Here is a 17828-nt window from a genome sequence, read left to right on the forward strand (position 1 = left end):
TTAAAATAATGGCACGTCAGTTGTACACTATAGAGGAGGCGTTTGCTCTGTTCTGACTAAAGAGTTTCAGATGGGGGGGGGGATGATTATTTTGAGGGTTTTGCGCTCCGTGACTACTCAAAGTGGCAGTCATTCTGGTCAATCCTCAAAAATGTCAAGAACCAGTATGGAGGAGGCAGAGACGGGTATTGGAGAAACCTCCAAATCAGAGTACAATGCCCAGTACAAGTGAGATCCCAAGTACTAGTGAAGGGGCGCATTCCAGTATACCATTAGATGTGGCATTTCCAAGATGTGACACTTCAAATTCTGCTACCCCGTTCGTCCCTACATTTATACCTGGGATGGCATTAAAGTCAAAGGTGGGAGTTTTTGTACTTGTCCATTTTGCTAAACCTGTTCATCACAGGTGATTTATTAGAGCACATCGTCTCAGACAAATGTATATGCAGCCCAATTTATCAGAGAAACCCGAGCTCCTATTATGCCAGACAAAACATGGACGACGACAAATGTTCAGATGAGAAAATTCCTAGGCCTCTCATTTTCCATGGGGCTTGTTAAAAAAAAAAAAAACTATACACTTTTTTTACTGATCCACCCGTCCTGTTCTAGATACCCCTGCCCTTTCTGACTTTCTTCCAAGAGCACGGGATGAAATTCTGATGAGATTTTTGCATTTCAATGATAACCTCTTGAGAGATTATACAAAATTCTGCCCATTCTCAAAGAGCTGTCTATTTTTAAAGCTTTACACTTGTAAAATTCAAAGGGAGACTTCACTTTAAGGGTACGAACGCAGACCGCCTAAGCACTGTAGATTTTCTGCAACTGCGGAAAATCCGCAGCGTTTTACAGTAGCAGCAGTATGGGTAAGATTTCAACAAATATCGTCACCACACTGTGGAAAAATGCACAAAAATTCACCTGTGGTGTGGTTTCTTTGACCACATCATGTCAATTAATGCTGCGGAATTGCAGCTTTTCTGTTGCAGGTTTTCCCATAGAATTCAATGAGGTGCTTAAACCTGCAACAAAGTGGTGTGTTGCAATATTTGCGTCGGAATCAGTGTTTCCGCCGCAAAAATCGCAAGTAAGAAAAAAAAGAAATTGGTTATACTTGCCCAGAGTTCCCTGCTTCTCCAGTCCGGCCTCCCTGAATGACGTTGCAGGCCATGTAACTGCTGCAGCCAATCATAGGCTGCAGTGGTCACATGGCATGCAGCGTCATCCAGGGAGGCTGGAGCAGACGTCAGAGGGGGGAGGGGATAAGTGTGTGCGATTTAATTTTACATAGCTGGATTTCGGACAGCATTCCTTGTGTTCAGGGCGAATTCTCTGCGCAGCTTGACTCAGTGTATCCGCCCAGAATACACCATGTGTTTTCCTACCCTAAACCGTTTATTCCATCTAAGGGCTTCTCCGCATGTAACATAATAGCTGCACAACATTTCTGCAGCAATTCCATTAAAAGTAGACTTTCCGCTGCGGCAAATATGCACCATTGCCTGCGTTTTTTAGACTGCAGAAAACCGTGCGTATTTTGCTGCGTTTTTTCACAATGCTGGGAGATGGTGACGTCTCCTGAAAAACGCAGCAGGTCGATTTCTGTTTTTATGTAGCGTGTGGATGAGATTTGTTAAATCGCACCCACTTTGCTTCTACTGTATTCTTCTGAGTATTTTTTCCATCTGCAATTCCGGATGGAAAATACGCAGCAATTCCGCTACGTATGGACAAACTCTAAGGGTATGTGTACACACAAATTCAAAAACATCTGAAAATATGGAGCTGTTTTCAAGGGAAAACAGCTAGTCATTTTCATACGTTTTTTTATTCAAAGTCCCGTTTTTCGCTGCGTTTAACAGCCGTTTTTGGAGCTGTTTTTCTAGTCTGTGAAAAACTGCTCCAAAAGCGGCTGAGGAATTTACATGCACTTTTTCGTGGCTGTTTTTTTACGCGGCCATTTTGAAAAACGGCCGCGTAAAAAAACGTCGAACAGCACCATTTTTCCATTTAAATCAATGGGCAGATGTTTGGAGGCGTTCTGCTTCCGATTTTACGCCCCGAAAAACGTCCGAAAACACTCCGTGTGAACATACCCTAAGAGGGCAAGGTTTAGAATACAACTCTATAAAATGTGCGTTCAACAGGTTACACGTCCGCTTTCTGTATTTACGGCAAACTAAATCCACCAGGATCTCCTCCCTATCTAGGGACAAGTGGGAACAATAGTTTGGGAGCTGGTTTTACCATTCCTACAAAGACTTCATCCTGTATGTATATAACTATTCTCCCAGAATACCCGTTTTTAAAAGTTTGCTTGACAATCACACCTGGGACCATTTGGAAAAACTCCCAGGGGTTTCCACAATCACTGGTAAATTCAAAGTATAAAAAAAGTGGAATCGGACGGTGTTTGCAGTGGAGAGCTGACTGCCTCTAAGTACAAGGATAAGAGATTTTTTCATTTTAAGTTCAATCCAAACAGATGCGAAAACAGCTGTTGTAGAATGAGGTTCTACTACCCCAATACAAAAGCCCGTGTCAATAATTGACTACAATAAGTACATGGGGGAGTGGACCTATCTGACCAGGTTTTGCAGCCATACCAGGTATCCAGAAGATCCTATGCTTACAAGTTAGTGATCTATCTGTTTAGTGGCCACGTATAACACCCTTATTTTATATAAAAAAAAAAAAAAACAAGGCATTCGGGTACATTCCTTGATTACCAGGGAAAGGTAATTGAGGATCACCTTTTCACAAATTTTGGGCCATCTTATCCATTACAATCAGAAGGCTCACAGAGCGACATTTCATTGCTGTAATCCAATCAGAGTCTAGGAAGTACCCCCAATGAAGATGTCTGGTATGTTCTAAAAAGGGAATGAGGCGTGATATGCGCTATTATTGCCCAGGCGGCCCTTCATTGCCAGGCCCGTGCCTCAATGACGGTTAACAATTTTCACACAGAGCCATGGTTTTGAACAGTTTTTCAAGTTGTGCCTTTTCAGACATTCAAGCAGAACATTTACTATATTTTTAATATTACTTAATTTTCTTTTTTTTTCGTATTTATTACTAAAAACATACGATGCATTCTGAGATTGAAGATTTTCATCCCCAAAAAATTTACCTTGGCCTAAATCCATAAAAAAAAAAATCCTTCCTTTTTTACACGATCTTCAAAAATTAAATTTACAATATACCCCCTCGTTGAATACCTTGGGGTGCTTATTATGCTGATATTACTGAAGTCAAATTGGACAAAGATCCATACGGAGATCAAAATGCAACTTTTTATTTCGTGAATGAAAGCTTTTTTAATTTTTTGGGATAAAAACAGAGTCTATTGAAAAAGCCAGCAGCAGTACATCTGTCAATAATGAGTCTTTGGCGATATACAGTATTTTTCAGGCTATAGGACCATTTTTATCAAGAATAAATCCTTCTAAAAAGTCCCTGCATCTTATAGTCGGCAGTCAAGGGATCCGGCATCCCCTGACCGCTTCATACTTAACCCCTTTCTGACCCATGATGTGCCGGCACATCATGGGGAGGGGATAATGTTTGGAGCAGAGCGGGCTCACGCGCTGAGCCTGCTCCATACACTGCAGCTGTCAGCTGTGTTTTACAGTTGACACTCTGCTTTAACGGCCGCGAACAGTGATGGCGCTGTTCCTGGCCGTTTAACTAGTTAAATGCCACGGTCAATAGCAACTGCAACATTTATAGGGGTCTTTCCACGAAGGACATTTGACATACCCACAGGATATGTCATAAATGTCAGATGCGACTCCCACCTCCCGCACCTCTCTCTAGAACGGGGCCCCCTAAACCCCATTCTATCTCAACAGGCTCCGCTATCTCCGGGCCACTTCCTGGTTAGGTGGTCGGGAGTTACAGAAACAGCAGAGTGCTCGCTGAGATATGCGGTTTCCGTAACTCCCATAGAAGTGAATGGGAGTTACGAAAACCGCGTAGGACCGCGAGCTACATTGTTTCCGGAACTCGGTAGCTATGAAAACTGCGTACGTGGCAGAGTTACGGAAACTGCGTAAATCGCTGAGCTACGCTGTTTCCGGAACTCCCATAGAACTGATTAGTAGTTACAGAAACAGCGTAACATGCTACGCTGCCTCTAAGTGCCATTCACTACTACGGTAGTTACGGAAACAGCGTAGCTCAGCGAGTTACGCTGTTTCTGTAACTCATCCATGTATTGCAGTGTATTGTACCAGCGATCTAATGATCACTGTTTCAAGTCCCCTAGGGGAACTAATAAAATGTGTCAAAAAAAAACTTCACATTTTTCCCTAAGCACAATGTAAGAAAATTTGGCATTTCTGCGTCTAAGTCCAAACTATTACAATCTAGTGTTATTTGACTCGCACGGTGAACGGCGTAAAATATAAATAAATTTAGCATCCCAGAATCTGTTTTTTGGTCACCATAGCGCTAAAAAGGGAGAAAATAAATCGTATGTACCAAAAAATGGTTCTAATAAAAAATAAGCCCTCACACCGCTCAAACGATGAAAAAATATAAAGTTATGGCTCTCAGAATCTGGCAAAACCGAACAAATGTTTTATTTTTTTTTAACCAATAGTTTTTTCTTCGGAAAAAATGTAATTTTACTACTTTTAATATTTTCTGTTGTCTAAAACCGGAGTGCGTCTTATAGTCTGAAAAATACAGTAATGTATGTTTTGCCGTTGCAGGTTTAGACGTTAGTCTTCAATAAACTGAAGCATGCCACAACAGCAAGATTTGGCCTGGTCATGAAGGCTTAACCCCTTAAGGACGCAGCCTAGTTTGGGCCTTAAGGCTCAGAGCCCATTTTTCAAATCTGACATATTTCACTTTATGTGGTAATAACGTCGGAATGCTTAAACCTATCCAAGCGATTCTGAGATTGTTTTCTCGTGACACTTTGGGCTTCATGTTCGTGGTAAAATTTGGTTGATATATTCAGTCTTTATTTGTGAAAAATTGCAAAATTTAGAGAAAATTTACAAAAAATAGCATTTTTCAGAATTTAAATGCATCTGCTTGAAAAACAGACGGTTATACCACCCAAAATAGTTACTAGTTCACATTTCCCATATGTCTACTTTAGATTGGCATCGTTTTTTGAACATTCTTTTATTTTTCTTGGACGTTACAAGGCTTAGAACATAAACAGAAATTTCTCATATTCTTAAGAAAATTTCAAAAGCCTTTTTTTGAAGGTGCCAGTTCAGTTCTGAAGTGGATTTGAGGGGCCTATGTATTAGAAACCCCCATAAAACACCCCATTTTAAAAACTAGACCCCTCAAAGTATTCAAAACAGCATATAGAAAGTTTTTTAACCCTTCAGGCATTTCACAGGAATTAAAGCAAAGTGGAAATTAAATTTGCAAATTTCATTTTTTCTGCTGAATTTCAATTTTATTCAATTTTTTTTTAGTAACAGAGAAGGTTTTACCAGAGAAACACTACTAAATATGTATTGTCCAGATTCTGCAGTTTTTAGAAATGTCCCACATGTGGCTCTAGTGCGCTCGTGGACTAAAACACAAGCCCTAGAAGCAAAGAAGCACCTAGTGCATTTTGAGGCCTCTTTTTTATTAGAATATATTTTAGGCAGCATGCCAGGTTTGAAGAGGCGTTGAGGTATCAAAACAATGGAAACCCACCAGAAGTGACCCCATTTTGGAAATTACACCCCTCAAGGAATTCATTTATGGTTTTTGTTATCATTTTGACCGCACAGTTTTTTCACAGCACCTATTTGAATTGGGCTGTGAAATGAAAAAAATGATATTTTTTCCAATAAAATGTCATTTTTGATCAAATTTTCTTATTTTCACAGGGAACAACATACCCCATTTTGTTGCCCAATTTGTCCTTAGTGCGGCAATACCCCATTTGTGGTGATAAACTGCCGTTTGGGCCCATGGGAGGGCTCAGACGGAAAGGAGCGCTATGTGTTTGTTGGAGTCCAGATTTTGCTGGATTGGTTTTCGGGTGCCATGTTGCATTTGCAGAGCCCCAGAGGTATCAAAGCAATGGAAACCCACCAGAAGTGACCCCATTTTGGAAACTACACCCCTCAAGGAATTCATTTATGGTTTTTGTTATCATTTTGACCGCATAGTTTTTTCACAGCACCTATTTGAATTGGGCTGTGAAATGAAAAAAATGATATTTTTTCCAATAAGATGTCATTTTTGATCAAAATGTCTTATTTTCACAAGGAACAACATACCCCATTTTGTTGCCCAATTTGTCCTTAGTGCGGCAATACCCCATTTGTGGTGATAAACTGCCCTTTGGGCCCATGGGAGGGCTCAGAAGGAAAGGACCACCATTTGGCCTACTGGAGCTTTTCTGGTGCTAAGTCATGTGTGCAGAAGCCCCTGAGGTACCAGTACAGTTGAAACCCCCGAGAAGTGACCCCATTTTAAAAACTACACCCCTTAAGACATTCATCTAGAGGTGTAGTGAGCATTTTGACCCCACAGGTACTGTGTAAAAGATAATGCGCAGCAGATGGTGCAGTGTGAGATTTGCAATTTTATATATGTATATGCCATTTCAGTGTCCAATATAGTGTGCCCAGCATGCGCCACCGGAGATATACACCCCTTAAATTGTAATGTGGGTTCTCCTGGGTACGACAATACCCTACATGTGGCTGTTATCAGCTGCCTGGGCATACGGCAGGGCTCAGAAGGGAAAGATGAGGGGGGTAAGCTGTGCGGAGTGCATCAGGGTAAATTGAAAATCAAGGGATGTATGATACATTTTAAAACAATCTTTTATACAGAGCCCTGGTTTTTCGGGACACGTGTCACATTGGTATATTGTGTTCTTCCTTATCCCCCTCTTATAGCAGACTCTGCACCTCTTTTGACTCTTTCCCTTTCCACCGGTTTGGGGACCTTCTCCTGGAAAGTGTTGCCCTGGTACGATGCGCCCCCCCTTCCTGGTCCCTAAAGATTAGATCTTGAAATTCCAGGAAAGTTCCCCTCTGGCCTGCACATCGACGTAGCACATACGCATTGTCCAAAGCCATCTGTATGATGTGCCCGGCCAGCTTCTTATACTACACCGCATGGCGCTGTAGGGCTTCAGGACTTGATTTGACAAGTCCATCCCTCCCATGTACCTATTGTAGTCCAGGATGCAGTCTGGTTTGGGGGTGGCCTTTCCTTCATATATCCTAAACCTGTAGGTATACCCTGATGCACTCTCGCACAGCTTATACATCTTCACGCCATACCTTGCCCTCTTACCTGGCAGGTACTGGCGGAATTGAACCCTCCCTTTAAAATGTACCAGGGACTCATCAATAGAAAAACACTTCTCGGGGGTGTATGCTTGGGAAAACCGGGCACTGGAACGGTCTAATAGGGGTCTCCGTTTATACAAACGGTCAAAACTGGGGTCATCTCGGAGTGGGCACGGCTCATTATCAGTATAATGTAAGAAGCGAAGTATTGCCTCATTTATTTATTTTTTTAGGTTCCAGTTCATTTCTGAAGTTGCTTTGAGGGGCCCATATATTAGAAACCCCTATCAAACACCCCATTCTAGACCCCTCAAAGTATTCACAACAGCATTTAGAAAGTTTATGAACCCTTTAGGTGTTTCACAGAAATTTAGAGCAAAGTAGAGGTGAAATTTACTCTTTTTATACCATTTTTTTTTATAACACAAAAGGATTTATCAGAGAAACGCAACTCAATACTTATTGCCCAGATTCTGCAGTTTAGAGAAATATCCCACATGTTGCCCTCGGGCGGTAATGGACTGAAGCACCGGCCTCCGAAGCAAAGGAGCACCTAGCGGATTTTGAGCCCTCTTTTTTATTAGGCACCATGTCCGGTTTGAAGAGGTCTTGTGGTGCCAAAACATTGGAAACCCCCCAAAAGTGACCCCAATTTGGAAACTAGACCCCTTGAGGAATCCATTGTAGTTTTCTTGGGGTGCATGCGGCTTTTTGATCAGTTTTTATTCCATTTTTAGGTGGCGTGGTGACTAATAAACAGCAATTCTACTATTGTTTTTGTATACTTTTTTTTTTACAGCGTTCACCGTGCGCTATAAATGACATATTCACTTTATTCTGCGGGGCGATACGATTACGGCGATACCAGATGTTTATAGGTTTTTTTTATGTCTTATGGCGTTTGCACAATAAAATACGTTTTGTAAACAATCATTCACTTTTTGTGTTACCTTATTCTAAGAGCCATAACTGTTTTATTTTTCAATCAATAAAGCCGTGCGAGGACTTATTTTTTGCGTAACGAACTGTATTTTCCATCAGTACCATTTTTAGGTACATGCGACTTTTTGATCTCTTTTTATTCCATTTTTTGGGAGGTGAAGTGACCAAACAATTGTGATTGTGGTACGGTTTATTAATATTTTTTTTTACGGCGTTCACCGTGCGGGATAAATAACAAAATAATTTTGTAGTTCAGGCCGTTACGGACGCGGCGATACCAATTATGTATAGTTTATTTGTTTGTTTATATATTTTTATTAATAATAAAGGCCTGATAAGGGAAAAAGTGGGACTTTTACTTTTATTACTTTTAAAACTTTTATTTTCTTATTTTTACACATCTTTTTTTAACTTTTTTTTTACTTTATTACTTTGTCCCACTAGGGGACATGAGGGCAGGAGGCCCTGATCGCTATTCTAATACACTGCACTACATGCGTAGTGCAGTGTATTAGAACTGTCAGCTACTCACTGACAGCAAGCATAGTGGGTCCTGACGTTGTCAGGACCCACTAGGCTTCCGTCTATGGCATAGCCGGACGCCATTGTTTGGTGTCCGGTTGCCATAGTCACCATCGCCGGCCGCTGTCGCGTAGCAGGCCGGCGATGGCAGCTTAACCCCTAAAAAGCCGCGATCTCTATAGAACGCGGCTTTTAAGGGGTTAATCAGCGGGGACACAGCGATCGGTCCCCGCTGTAGGAGCTGTGACAGCTGCTGAACAAGACAGCAGCGTCACAGCTCCTGTATGTGTCGGGAGGACGGCCGAAACGGCCGTTACTCCCGAGACGTACTATTACGGCATGGAGCGCGAACGATACAGCTGCCATGACGTAATAGTACGTCAAGGAGCGGGAAGGGGTTAAAGAGGCTCTGTCACTACATTATAAGTGCCCTATCTCCTATATAAGGAGATCGGCGCTGTAATGTAGGTGACAGTAGTGCTTTTTATTTAGAAAAATTATCTATTTTTACCACGTTAGGAGCGATTTTTAGCTTTATTATAATTCCTTTCTTAATGCCCAAGTGGGCGTGTTTTTACTTTAGACCAAGTGGGAGTGTATGACGCTGACCAATCAGCGTCATGCACTTCTCTCCATTCATTTACTCCGCGCATAGTGAACAACGCAGGATCACTATGTGCTGTCTTATACTTACGTTACTGAAGTGTTTAGACAGTGAATGGACATTCCTTCCAGCCAGGACGGGATGTCTGTTCACAATCCCGACACTTCGGTAATGTTTCTGTGGTACTTACAGCAGAGCAAGCGTAATCCCGCGAGATCACGCTGTAAATGACAGGTTACAGCGAGATTACGCTTTGCTCTGCTGTAAGTCCCACACAAACGTTAGCGAAGTGTCGGGATTGTGAATTCCTTTAGGGTAAGATGGTAGGAAGTTGAGCATTTATGCACATTCTGAGAAGAACAGATTTACATGGGCACAGGCTTATTTTGTGGGGTAATGGTTTGTTCTGTCATCCAATGCCACAAAAAAATGCATCAAAATAATGGAGGTGCTATGTATATATACTGTGGGCATCCATTGACTGGTTATCAGAAAGCTTCTGTGCCACGTGAGGTGGCAGACTGAAATGGCGCTCCATGTGTAGTAGGTTGAGGCATTGATTGCTTTTCGGCTAGTTAATGTTTTCCACCTAAACAAGGTCACGCTGAAATCAATGAGCAGCACTGTGCTTTGCAGAGCTGGATTTTTCTGATTTGAATGACTGTACTGTCCTCTCTGGTTTATCAGTTGCTACATATTTGCTCATGTGATAGAGGCCGCATTCAAGGGGGCTGGAGTGTAAAAGCACTGGTGAAAGCCTGTGGACAGTCCAGGGACTTTATTCCCGGTGTAGTCCTGCTGGTGTCTGACAAATTGCACCTCGTTTTTCTGTATGACACTTCCCATTCCCTGCCCCCATTTGTGACTGCTCTCCAACAGGTTCTTTCGATAGAGTAGAAGAGTTCACAAAGTGTCTGGAATGCCTTTTGTAAAGGGCAGCCCCCTCCCCATGGTGACTGTACTAGCAGTGTCTTTCCTTGGCTATCTGCTAGTCTCTGTCAATGTATGGACCGAGAGAGAGGATCTGTACTGCTCCCACATTGGTCATCTTTTCTAGAAGTTACTGCCTATATATATATATTTTTTTTTTCTTTTGGTCAAAAGAGGATTGAAATTCTGTTCTTTTGGAGGCTTTTCTTGATCTAAAATATTTTATATGAAATCTGGAAACATGAGGATAAAGGAGATCTCTCTGAGGCAAGACCCAGACCTTAGGAAGGAATTGGCATTATTGGCTCGTGGATGCGACTTTGTTTTACCTTCAAGATTTAAGAAGAGACTGAAGGCTTTTCAGCAGATTCAGGTTGGTTTTTGGCGTCTTCTAATGGTAGATAGCCCAGTAGTTGCCACATTGCGTGAACTTTAGATAGTATTTTAGAGGTGGTGTTTGAGTATTTTATTTAACCTCTGACACTAATGACCGCTCTACAAGTTTGTGCACTTTTACTGTTTTTGTTTGTTTTGTTTTTAGCCTGGCAGTGAAGTCAGGTGTATTTTTTTTTTTTTCTTATCTTCGAGGCAGAAATTGTAACATGAGTAGACTGTTTATGGTGTGATCAGATAGTAAGAGCTGCTTATACTAGTACATGTAGTTGTGCTGCACATTTACAACTGTTACAAGGAAGTCTTCTATATGGTGCAGTTCTGTTTATAATATCTGCACTTTCGGTTTATCCTGGAACGTTTTTTTTGGAACCTTTAGAAAGACTGAAAAAAAAACGACTCCTGTATTAACGGTCAACTTTCCAGCCGGGAGTTCTTTAATAAAATGCCAGATTGTATCTTGTGTGCTTTGGATGAAGTTCTATTGCCTTAATTGGACACTAGTATCATTACACTATAGGGAAAAGAGCGAGCCGATAACTGCGCTGTTAAGACAACAGCTGTCAGTGCATATTTCTGTAGTATCGCAAAATAGCCGTGTCTGCAGCCTGTGCAGAGCCACCACTACTGCAGCAGGTATTCATTCTATCCCAATGGTAATTTCCTGGAAGTCCAGATTTAAATAAACCTCAATGTTTAAAACCTTTTTCTTTCTGATTATTCTGCGGTGAAACGGTATTAACTATTGAGTAATTGTGCACAGCCGGGAATTTTCCACTGCTTACGGCCATGTGCAGATGGCCTTAATCACCATCCTTGATTACGGGCACGGCCGGCCGCGTACAGTCACCCGCATTTGCGGGCCTCGCTCCCATTTATAAAGTATGGGTACGCGGTTTGTAAGATAAAATAGGACATGTTCTATTTTTTTTTTGCGGGTCATGTATACGGCCCGGACACCTTTCCGTAAATATACGGGAAGGTGTCCGTGGGTAATAGAAATTAATGGGTCTGTACTTTGATCCGAAGTTACGGTCCATAATTGCAGATCAAAATTACGGCCGTGTGCATGGGGCCTTAGGCTGCATCCGCATGTTGCGGAATTTGCTACAGAAAATCTGCCTCAAAACCGCAGGTAAAATCTGAATTTAGTATTGTATTTTTAGATGCAAATTTTACACTTTGGTGCGGAAACTGGTGTGTATTTTAAGTTGCGCATTTTGTTTTTGTTAAACTTGTCAAGTACAATTCAAAGATGGAAGCGCAGGATAAGCATGCTGCGGATTTTCAAATTCAACGCTAGGTGAGATTATTTGAAATCTCATTCACTTTGCTTGTACTGTATTACGCTGCGGATTTGCAGCAAAAAATAGGCAAATCCGCATGTAATACATATCATGCGAATATGTGGCGTTTGGTTTTACATTCCTTCAGTTCATAGCTATGGTGTCAAGGTTAGATTCTTAGTTGGAAGGAATTTGACAGAATATATATATATGTATTCTCTATCCTTGTTTTTTTTTATTTTTTTATGGCAAGATATTAAAAGGCTCAGATTTATGCAACTGACACTACTCTGTTAGGTAGAGTACAGACCATGTTTTAACGGTAGCCTATATTCTGTGGAAATACTGCTCGGTGGTATGTCATAATAAACTGCTAAGTATTGTCACAGCTGCTGTGAGAATGCCATTCACAGAATACAGGACTCCATAAACTATGACGACGGATACTCTACTCACGTTTTTATGACAGTCATTAGGGAGCTTTATTCCGTAGGGACATCTTTGATAACGCTCTATAATAGGTTCTCTATATGGGTCAGTTCAGTGTTTTTGGGGCTGATTATGACACAAAAGCCTTTGTCGGAATCAGCGCAAGATTTCCAAAAGTGCCCCCCCATTGACTTGGAGACAGAGGCGTTTTTTTTTTTTTTCCAGGTGGATTTCGTCCGTTTGTGTGGGGGTGCCGAGAGTTGGTCCTCAGCTGAACTAATAATGGCCTAGCCAAAGGATAGGCCATCCATTTTAGAAACTCTGATAACCCCTTTTAAGTTGGTCATGTAATGGATACAGTGTTGTGGGAAAATATATCAATGTGCTCACACAGGGGCTGGACGATTTTATGACCAGTCCAAATCACAATTGAACCATGTAAACTCGATTTACGATTAATGAACAATTATTTAGGACACATCCCTTCTTACATACCACGCCCCCTAATTTGCATGCTACGCAATTGAATAAATATTTATCCCCTAAGCCTAGTGTATGCTACTGTATATAATATAACCCGTGACGCTGCCCTCCACACAGTATAATGCCCCCAATAGCGGTCCTCCATATAGTGCCCCAATAGTGCCTAATAAAATAATCACCTAACCCCGTTCCAACAACAAGTGAAGTAGATCCTGCTGCGTCTCCGGTCTGTGTGACTCGACGCAGGCAGGCGCCATGACATCACTGCTTCACGCCTGTCTGCGCCAAGCTGTGAGCATCCGGCGATAAATATAGTGATTGGTAGAGCAGGCACCTACCATTGGATTCAACTGTATCTGCCTCCTGAGGACACAGATACAGTTGAGACCTAGAAAAACGAATTGTGCTAGATAATGCCATTTAATTGTGCTGAATTTAGGTTCAGTGTGTGTGTGTGTATGTGTATATGTGTATATATATATATATATATATATATATATATATATATATATATATATATATATATATATATAATTTTTTTTATTGCCCAGCCCTAGCTCGCACACAATTTTTTGCTTGGGTGCTTATGATTCCGTTTAGAACAGAGCCACCAACGCACTCAAAATTTTAGAAAAATGCAATTTTCTTTGATCTAAATTTTAGGGCTCGTCCACACGTAGCTGAATTGAGTATTTTCCGTCCGGAATTGCGGATGGAAAATATACAGTAGCAGTAAAGTGGGTGAGATTTAACAAAGCTCATCCACACGCTGCATACATATTCTGAGCACATATTGACCTGCGGTGCGTATTTTTTTTGTACCGCAGCATGTCCATTCCTGCTGCAGAAACGACTGAATTACTGCGTTTTTCAGAGGAGATGTCACCATCTCCCAGCATTGAAAAATGCTGCAAAATAAGCACCATTTTCTGCAGTCAAAAACACAGGAAAGGGTGTTTGCCTCAACGGAATTGCTGCAGAAATTTTCTGCAGCAATTCTGTTACGTGTGGACAAGCCCTTAGAACTATTTCTATGGAAATAGCATGAGCTTTAATGCTTTTAAAAAATTTTCTTCCCTATTCTATTTTCCCACTAAAGTCCAGGAACACTTCCTAAAGCATGTTGTGTTATTAAACAAAAAAAAACACCTTTAAAACACAAAACCTCCCTACTCTCAGTAGCGGTGCTAAGATGACTCTACACAATGTGCAGGCATGTTAAATTACCGCTGAAGATGACACGAGTTTTTGTAGCGATAACCTTTAATTGCATTGTATCTAGCATGACCATTATTAAAAAGAAATCAAATATAAAGCACTTTCTGTACTGCCTAGAACGGTCACTAACCATTCAACAAACTTGACATAAACCAATCCTGCAAGTGAATCTAAAACTTTGTAATGTATCTTACAAGAGAAAAATTCCTGTCTCCACTTATCAAACCCCTCCCACTCTGCTGTTAAGTCACTCTAAATGAAAGATGACCTGTCGTGTTTTTTTTTTTAATCCACATACCTCCCCTTATTCCCTGCCTCCTTTCAATTCCAGCGCTATAAATTATTATTTTATGGAATTGTGGTGGCAGGGAATAAGGGGAGGAATGTGGTTTAAGAAAAAAACACCTGATAGGTCCACTTTAAAGAGGCTCTGTCACCACATTATAAGTGCCCTATCTCCTACATAAGGCGCTATAATGTAGGTGACAGTAATGCTTTTTATTTAAAAAAAAAACGATCTGTTTTCACCCCTTTTATTAGCGTTTTAGATTTATGCTAATGAATTGCTTAATGCCCAAGTGGGCGTATTTTTACTTTAGACCAAGTGGGCGTTATACAGGGGAGTGTATGACCAATCAGTGTCATGCACTCCTCTCCATTCATTTAGTCCGCGCATAGGGATCTTGCTAGATCAGTATGTGCTATCTTAGGCCTGATTTACACGAGTGTGTGTGTTTTGCGCACGCAAAAAACGTGGCATTTTGCGTGCGCAAAAGGCACTTAACAGCTGCATGTGTCATCAGTGTATGATGCGCGGCTGCGTGATTTTCGCGCAGCCACCATCATTATGACACTCCGTTTGAATGATTGTAAACAGAAAAACACGTGGTGCTTTTCTGTTTACATTCAAAGTTTGACAGCTGTTGTGCGAACCACGCAGTTCGCACGGAAGTGCTTCCGTGATTTTCACGCACTCATTGACTTCAATGGGTGCGTGATGCGCGAACATTGCACAAAGAAAGGACATGTGAGTTTTACGCAACGCACTCGCCCTGCGCAAAACTCACGCACTGTCTACACTGCCCCATAGCCTAATATAGGTGTGTACAACACGTGTGAAAAGCACGCGCGTCGCACGTGCGTATATTGCGCTTGTGTAAATGATTTCTCATACTAACACATTAACGATACTGAAGTGTTTAGACTGTGAATAGACATTCCACGGGATGTTTATTCACAATCGGTGCACTTTGTTACTGTTTTTGTGGTAGTTACAGCAGAGCAAAGCGCAATGTCGCTGTAACCTGTCATTTACCGCGTAATCTCGCGAGATCACGCTTCCTCTGCTGTAACTACCACAGACAGAGTAACGAAGTGCACAGATTGTGAATAGACATCCCGTGGAATGTCTATTCATTGTCTAAACACTTCAGTATTGTTAATGTGTAAGTATAAGACAGCGCATAGCGATCTAAAAGGATCCCTATGCGCTGAGTAAATGAATGGAGAGAATTGCATGAGGCTGATTGGTCAGCGTCATACACTCCTCTGTACAACGCCCATTTGGTCTAAAGTAAAAATACGCCCACTTGGGCATTAAGCAACTCATTAGCATAAATCTTAAATCGCTAATAAAGTAGTGAAAATTAGATCGTTTTTTTAAAAATAAAAAGCACTGCTGTTGCCTACATTATAGCGCCGATCTCCTTATATAGGAGACAGGGCACTTATAATGTGGTGACAGAGCCTCTTTAACTAACTGCTAAATCAGTGTCCTCAAAACAAGACTGGTTATGAGTTCACTTGGAAATCGGGTTACCGCTGCCCATAGAAATCTATGGGGAGGCGTGTTCTGTCTCAACAGACTCACCGTTACACTGCTCAGTACTGCTGTATGATGTTCTCCATGCTGCTGCAGCTTCTATATATGTGATCACGACAGGAAAGAGAACACCCTGCTTTCCTATGTGAGCAATGTATAGGAGACATGATAGTAGTTAGGCTCCGTCCACTAGCTCATAGAAAACTGAGAATTACAGAGGGGAAACTGCTGAAAAATGCAGAATACAAGTCTTATAATGACCAGAAACCATGTTCTTCCTCATGTACACAAGACCGTTTAGGCCTCGTTCACATCTGCGTTAAAGGCCCCGTTAGGGGCCTCCGTCGCAGATCCGCTATTGTTCCCAGTAAGACCACGGACACCCTGACGGAACCCATTAAAGTCAATGGGTTCCTTCAGCTGCTGGTGGTGGTCGTCGTGCAACGGAACTGCTGTGTCCGGTGTTTTCGTTGTTCTGCTTCTGTGATAGAGCAGAGCAACAGAAATGCCGAACACGCATGTGAACGAGGACTTTGCTTAACCTTTCAGGTATTTAGAATCACTGTACGGCCCAATGCACACGACCATCACTTTCATCCACAATTATGGATGAAATTGCAGACCCGTTCGTTTCTATTGGCCACGGATAACCTTTCCGTATATTTACGGATGTGTCCTGCCCATAGAAATCGGCAAATTATAGAACACGTCCTATTCTTGTCCGCAATTGCGTCACGGACTTCCGCAATTTTGGACGGCTACAGATGTGTAGCCGTCGAATACATATTTGCGGACCGTAAAAACCTTTACGATCTTGTGAATGAGGCCTTAAGAAAAAGTATTCTCTTCTCTAAGAGGAGAATGATCTATTTAAGCTGGATTTGTGTGTCCCTGCTTGATTTTGATTCAGATGAGAAGATATTTTTCATATATGCTACGGAGTTTAAGAATCTGTATTTACATTTTCTAAATTATGGGTGATGTCCAAGACACGGGTTTTTGTTTTTTAAAATGACTCCCTGCAGTATTTCATGGCATGCGATTTGTAGGTGCTTTTTGCTGACTTTATTTGTATGTGCACTGATGTTTTTTTTTAATGTAACTGTAAAGATGTTTGTTCCCGTTTTTGCTTTCTTTATTGCTTTTTATTTTATGTAGTTTTCCTTTTATGTTCCCCCTGCATGGGGATAATTTTCTTGGATACACTTCTGCAAATCGACAAATACCCTTTTGAAACTAAAACTAACCAGGAGCATGTAAGAAGTGAAAAATAAAGACTTACCGTTCAAATTCTACCCCCGCGCTTGTATCCTTACACCCTGTGTTATGAATAGGTAAACTGACTTTTAATCCATTGTGGGGTAATGTTCAATGGTCATATAACTTATGACCCCATTATCCAATGGCTCCCAGAGTTTGTAAAGTTGTTTTCATAGGGACACCATGGCCTTCTAGAGCCATTGGATGACGCACAACATCTAGAAGTAATGAATGGTATATATAAAAGTATATTAAGATGTTGCTATTATTTTTTTTTTTTTTTTAAACTACACTGTTCAGTGATTCCAAACCCATGAAAACTTATTCCATTTCCAGGGAACCCTACTCTTATTTCTACCTAAAAAAATTAATAAATAATTGGTGTCAGGGCAATTAAAGCACTTTACAGTCCTGGCCAAAAGTTTTGAGACTGACACAAATTTGGGTTTTCACAAAATTTGCCTCTTCAGTTTTTATAGTGGCAATTTGCATTAACTCTAGATTGTTATAAAGCGTTATCAGATGAATTGCAATTAATTGCAAAGTCTTTCCTTGCCATAAAAATTAACCTAATCACAATAACCCATTTCCACTGCATTTCAGCCCTGCAACAAAACTACCTTCTAACGTAATTTTGTGATCTTCTCGCTAGCTAAGGA

The 17828-nt window shown here is 41.2% G+C and overlaps 1 protein-coding gene across 4 annotated transcripts in view; it reads left to right on the forward strand.

The window, feature by feature from the left end:
* Window positions 1-17828, forward strand: part of PPP2R3B (protein phosphatase 2 regulatory subunit B''beta) — a 71315-nt gene that overhangs the window by 28545 nt on the left and 24942 nt on the right. The window contains exon 1 of one of the 4 annotated variants that reach the window (XM_075852556.1): window positions 10100-10651. The exons of the other annotated variants lie outside the window; for them this stretch is intronic. Coding sequence (XP_075708671.1) covers window positions 10505-10651 — 147 coding nt within the window. The 5' untranslated portion in view covers window positions 10100-10504. Of the gene's footprint in view, window positions 1-10099; window positions 10652-17828 lie in introns of those variants that run through there. 4 annotated transcript variants of the gene reach the window in all.

This window comes from Rhinoderma darwinii, chromosome 2, assembly GCF_050947455.1.
Source record: "Rhinoderma darwinii isolate aRhiDar2 chromosome 2, aRhiDar2.hap1, whole genome shotgun sequence".
NCBI lineage: Eukaryota > Metazoa > Chordata > Amphibia > Anura > Rhinodermatidae > Rhinoderma > Rhinoderma darwinii.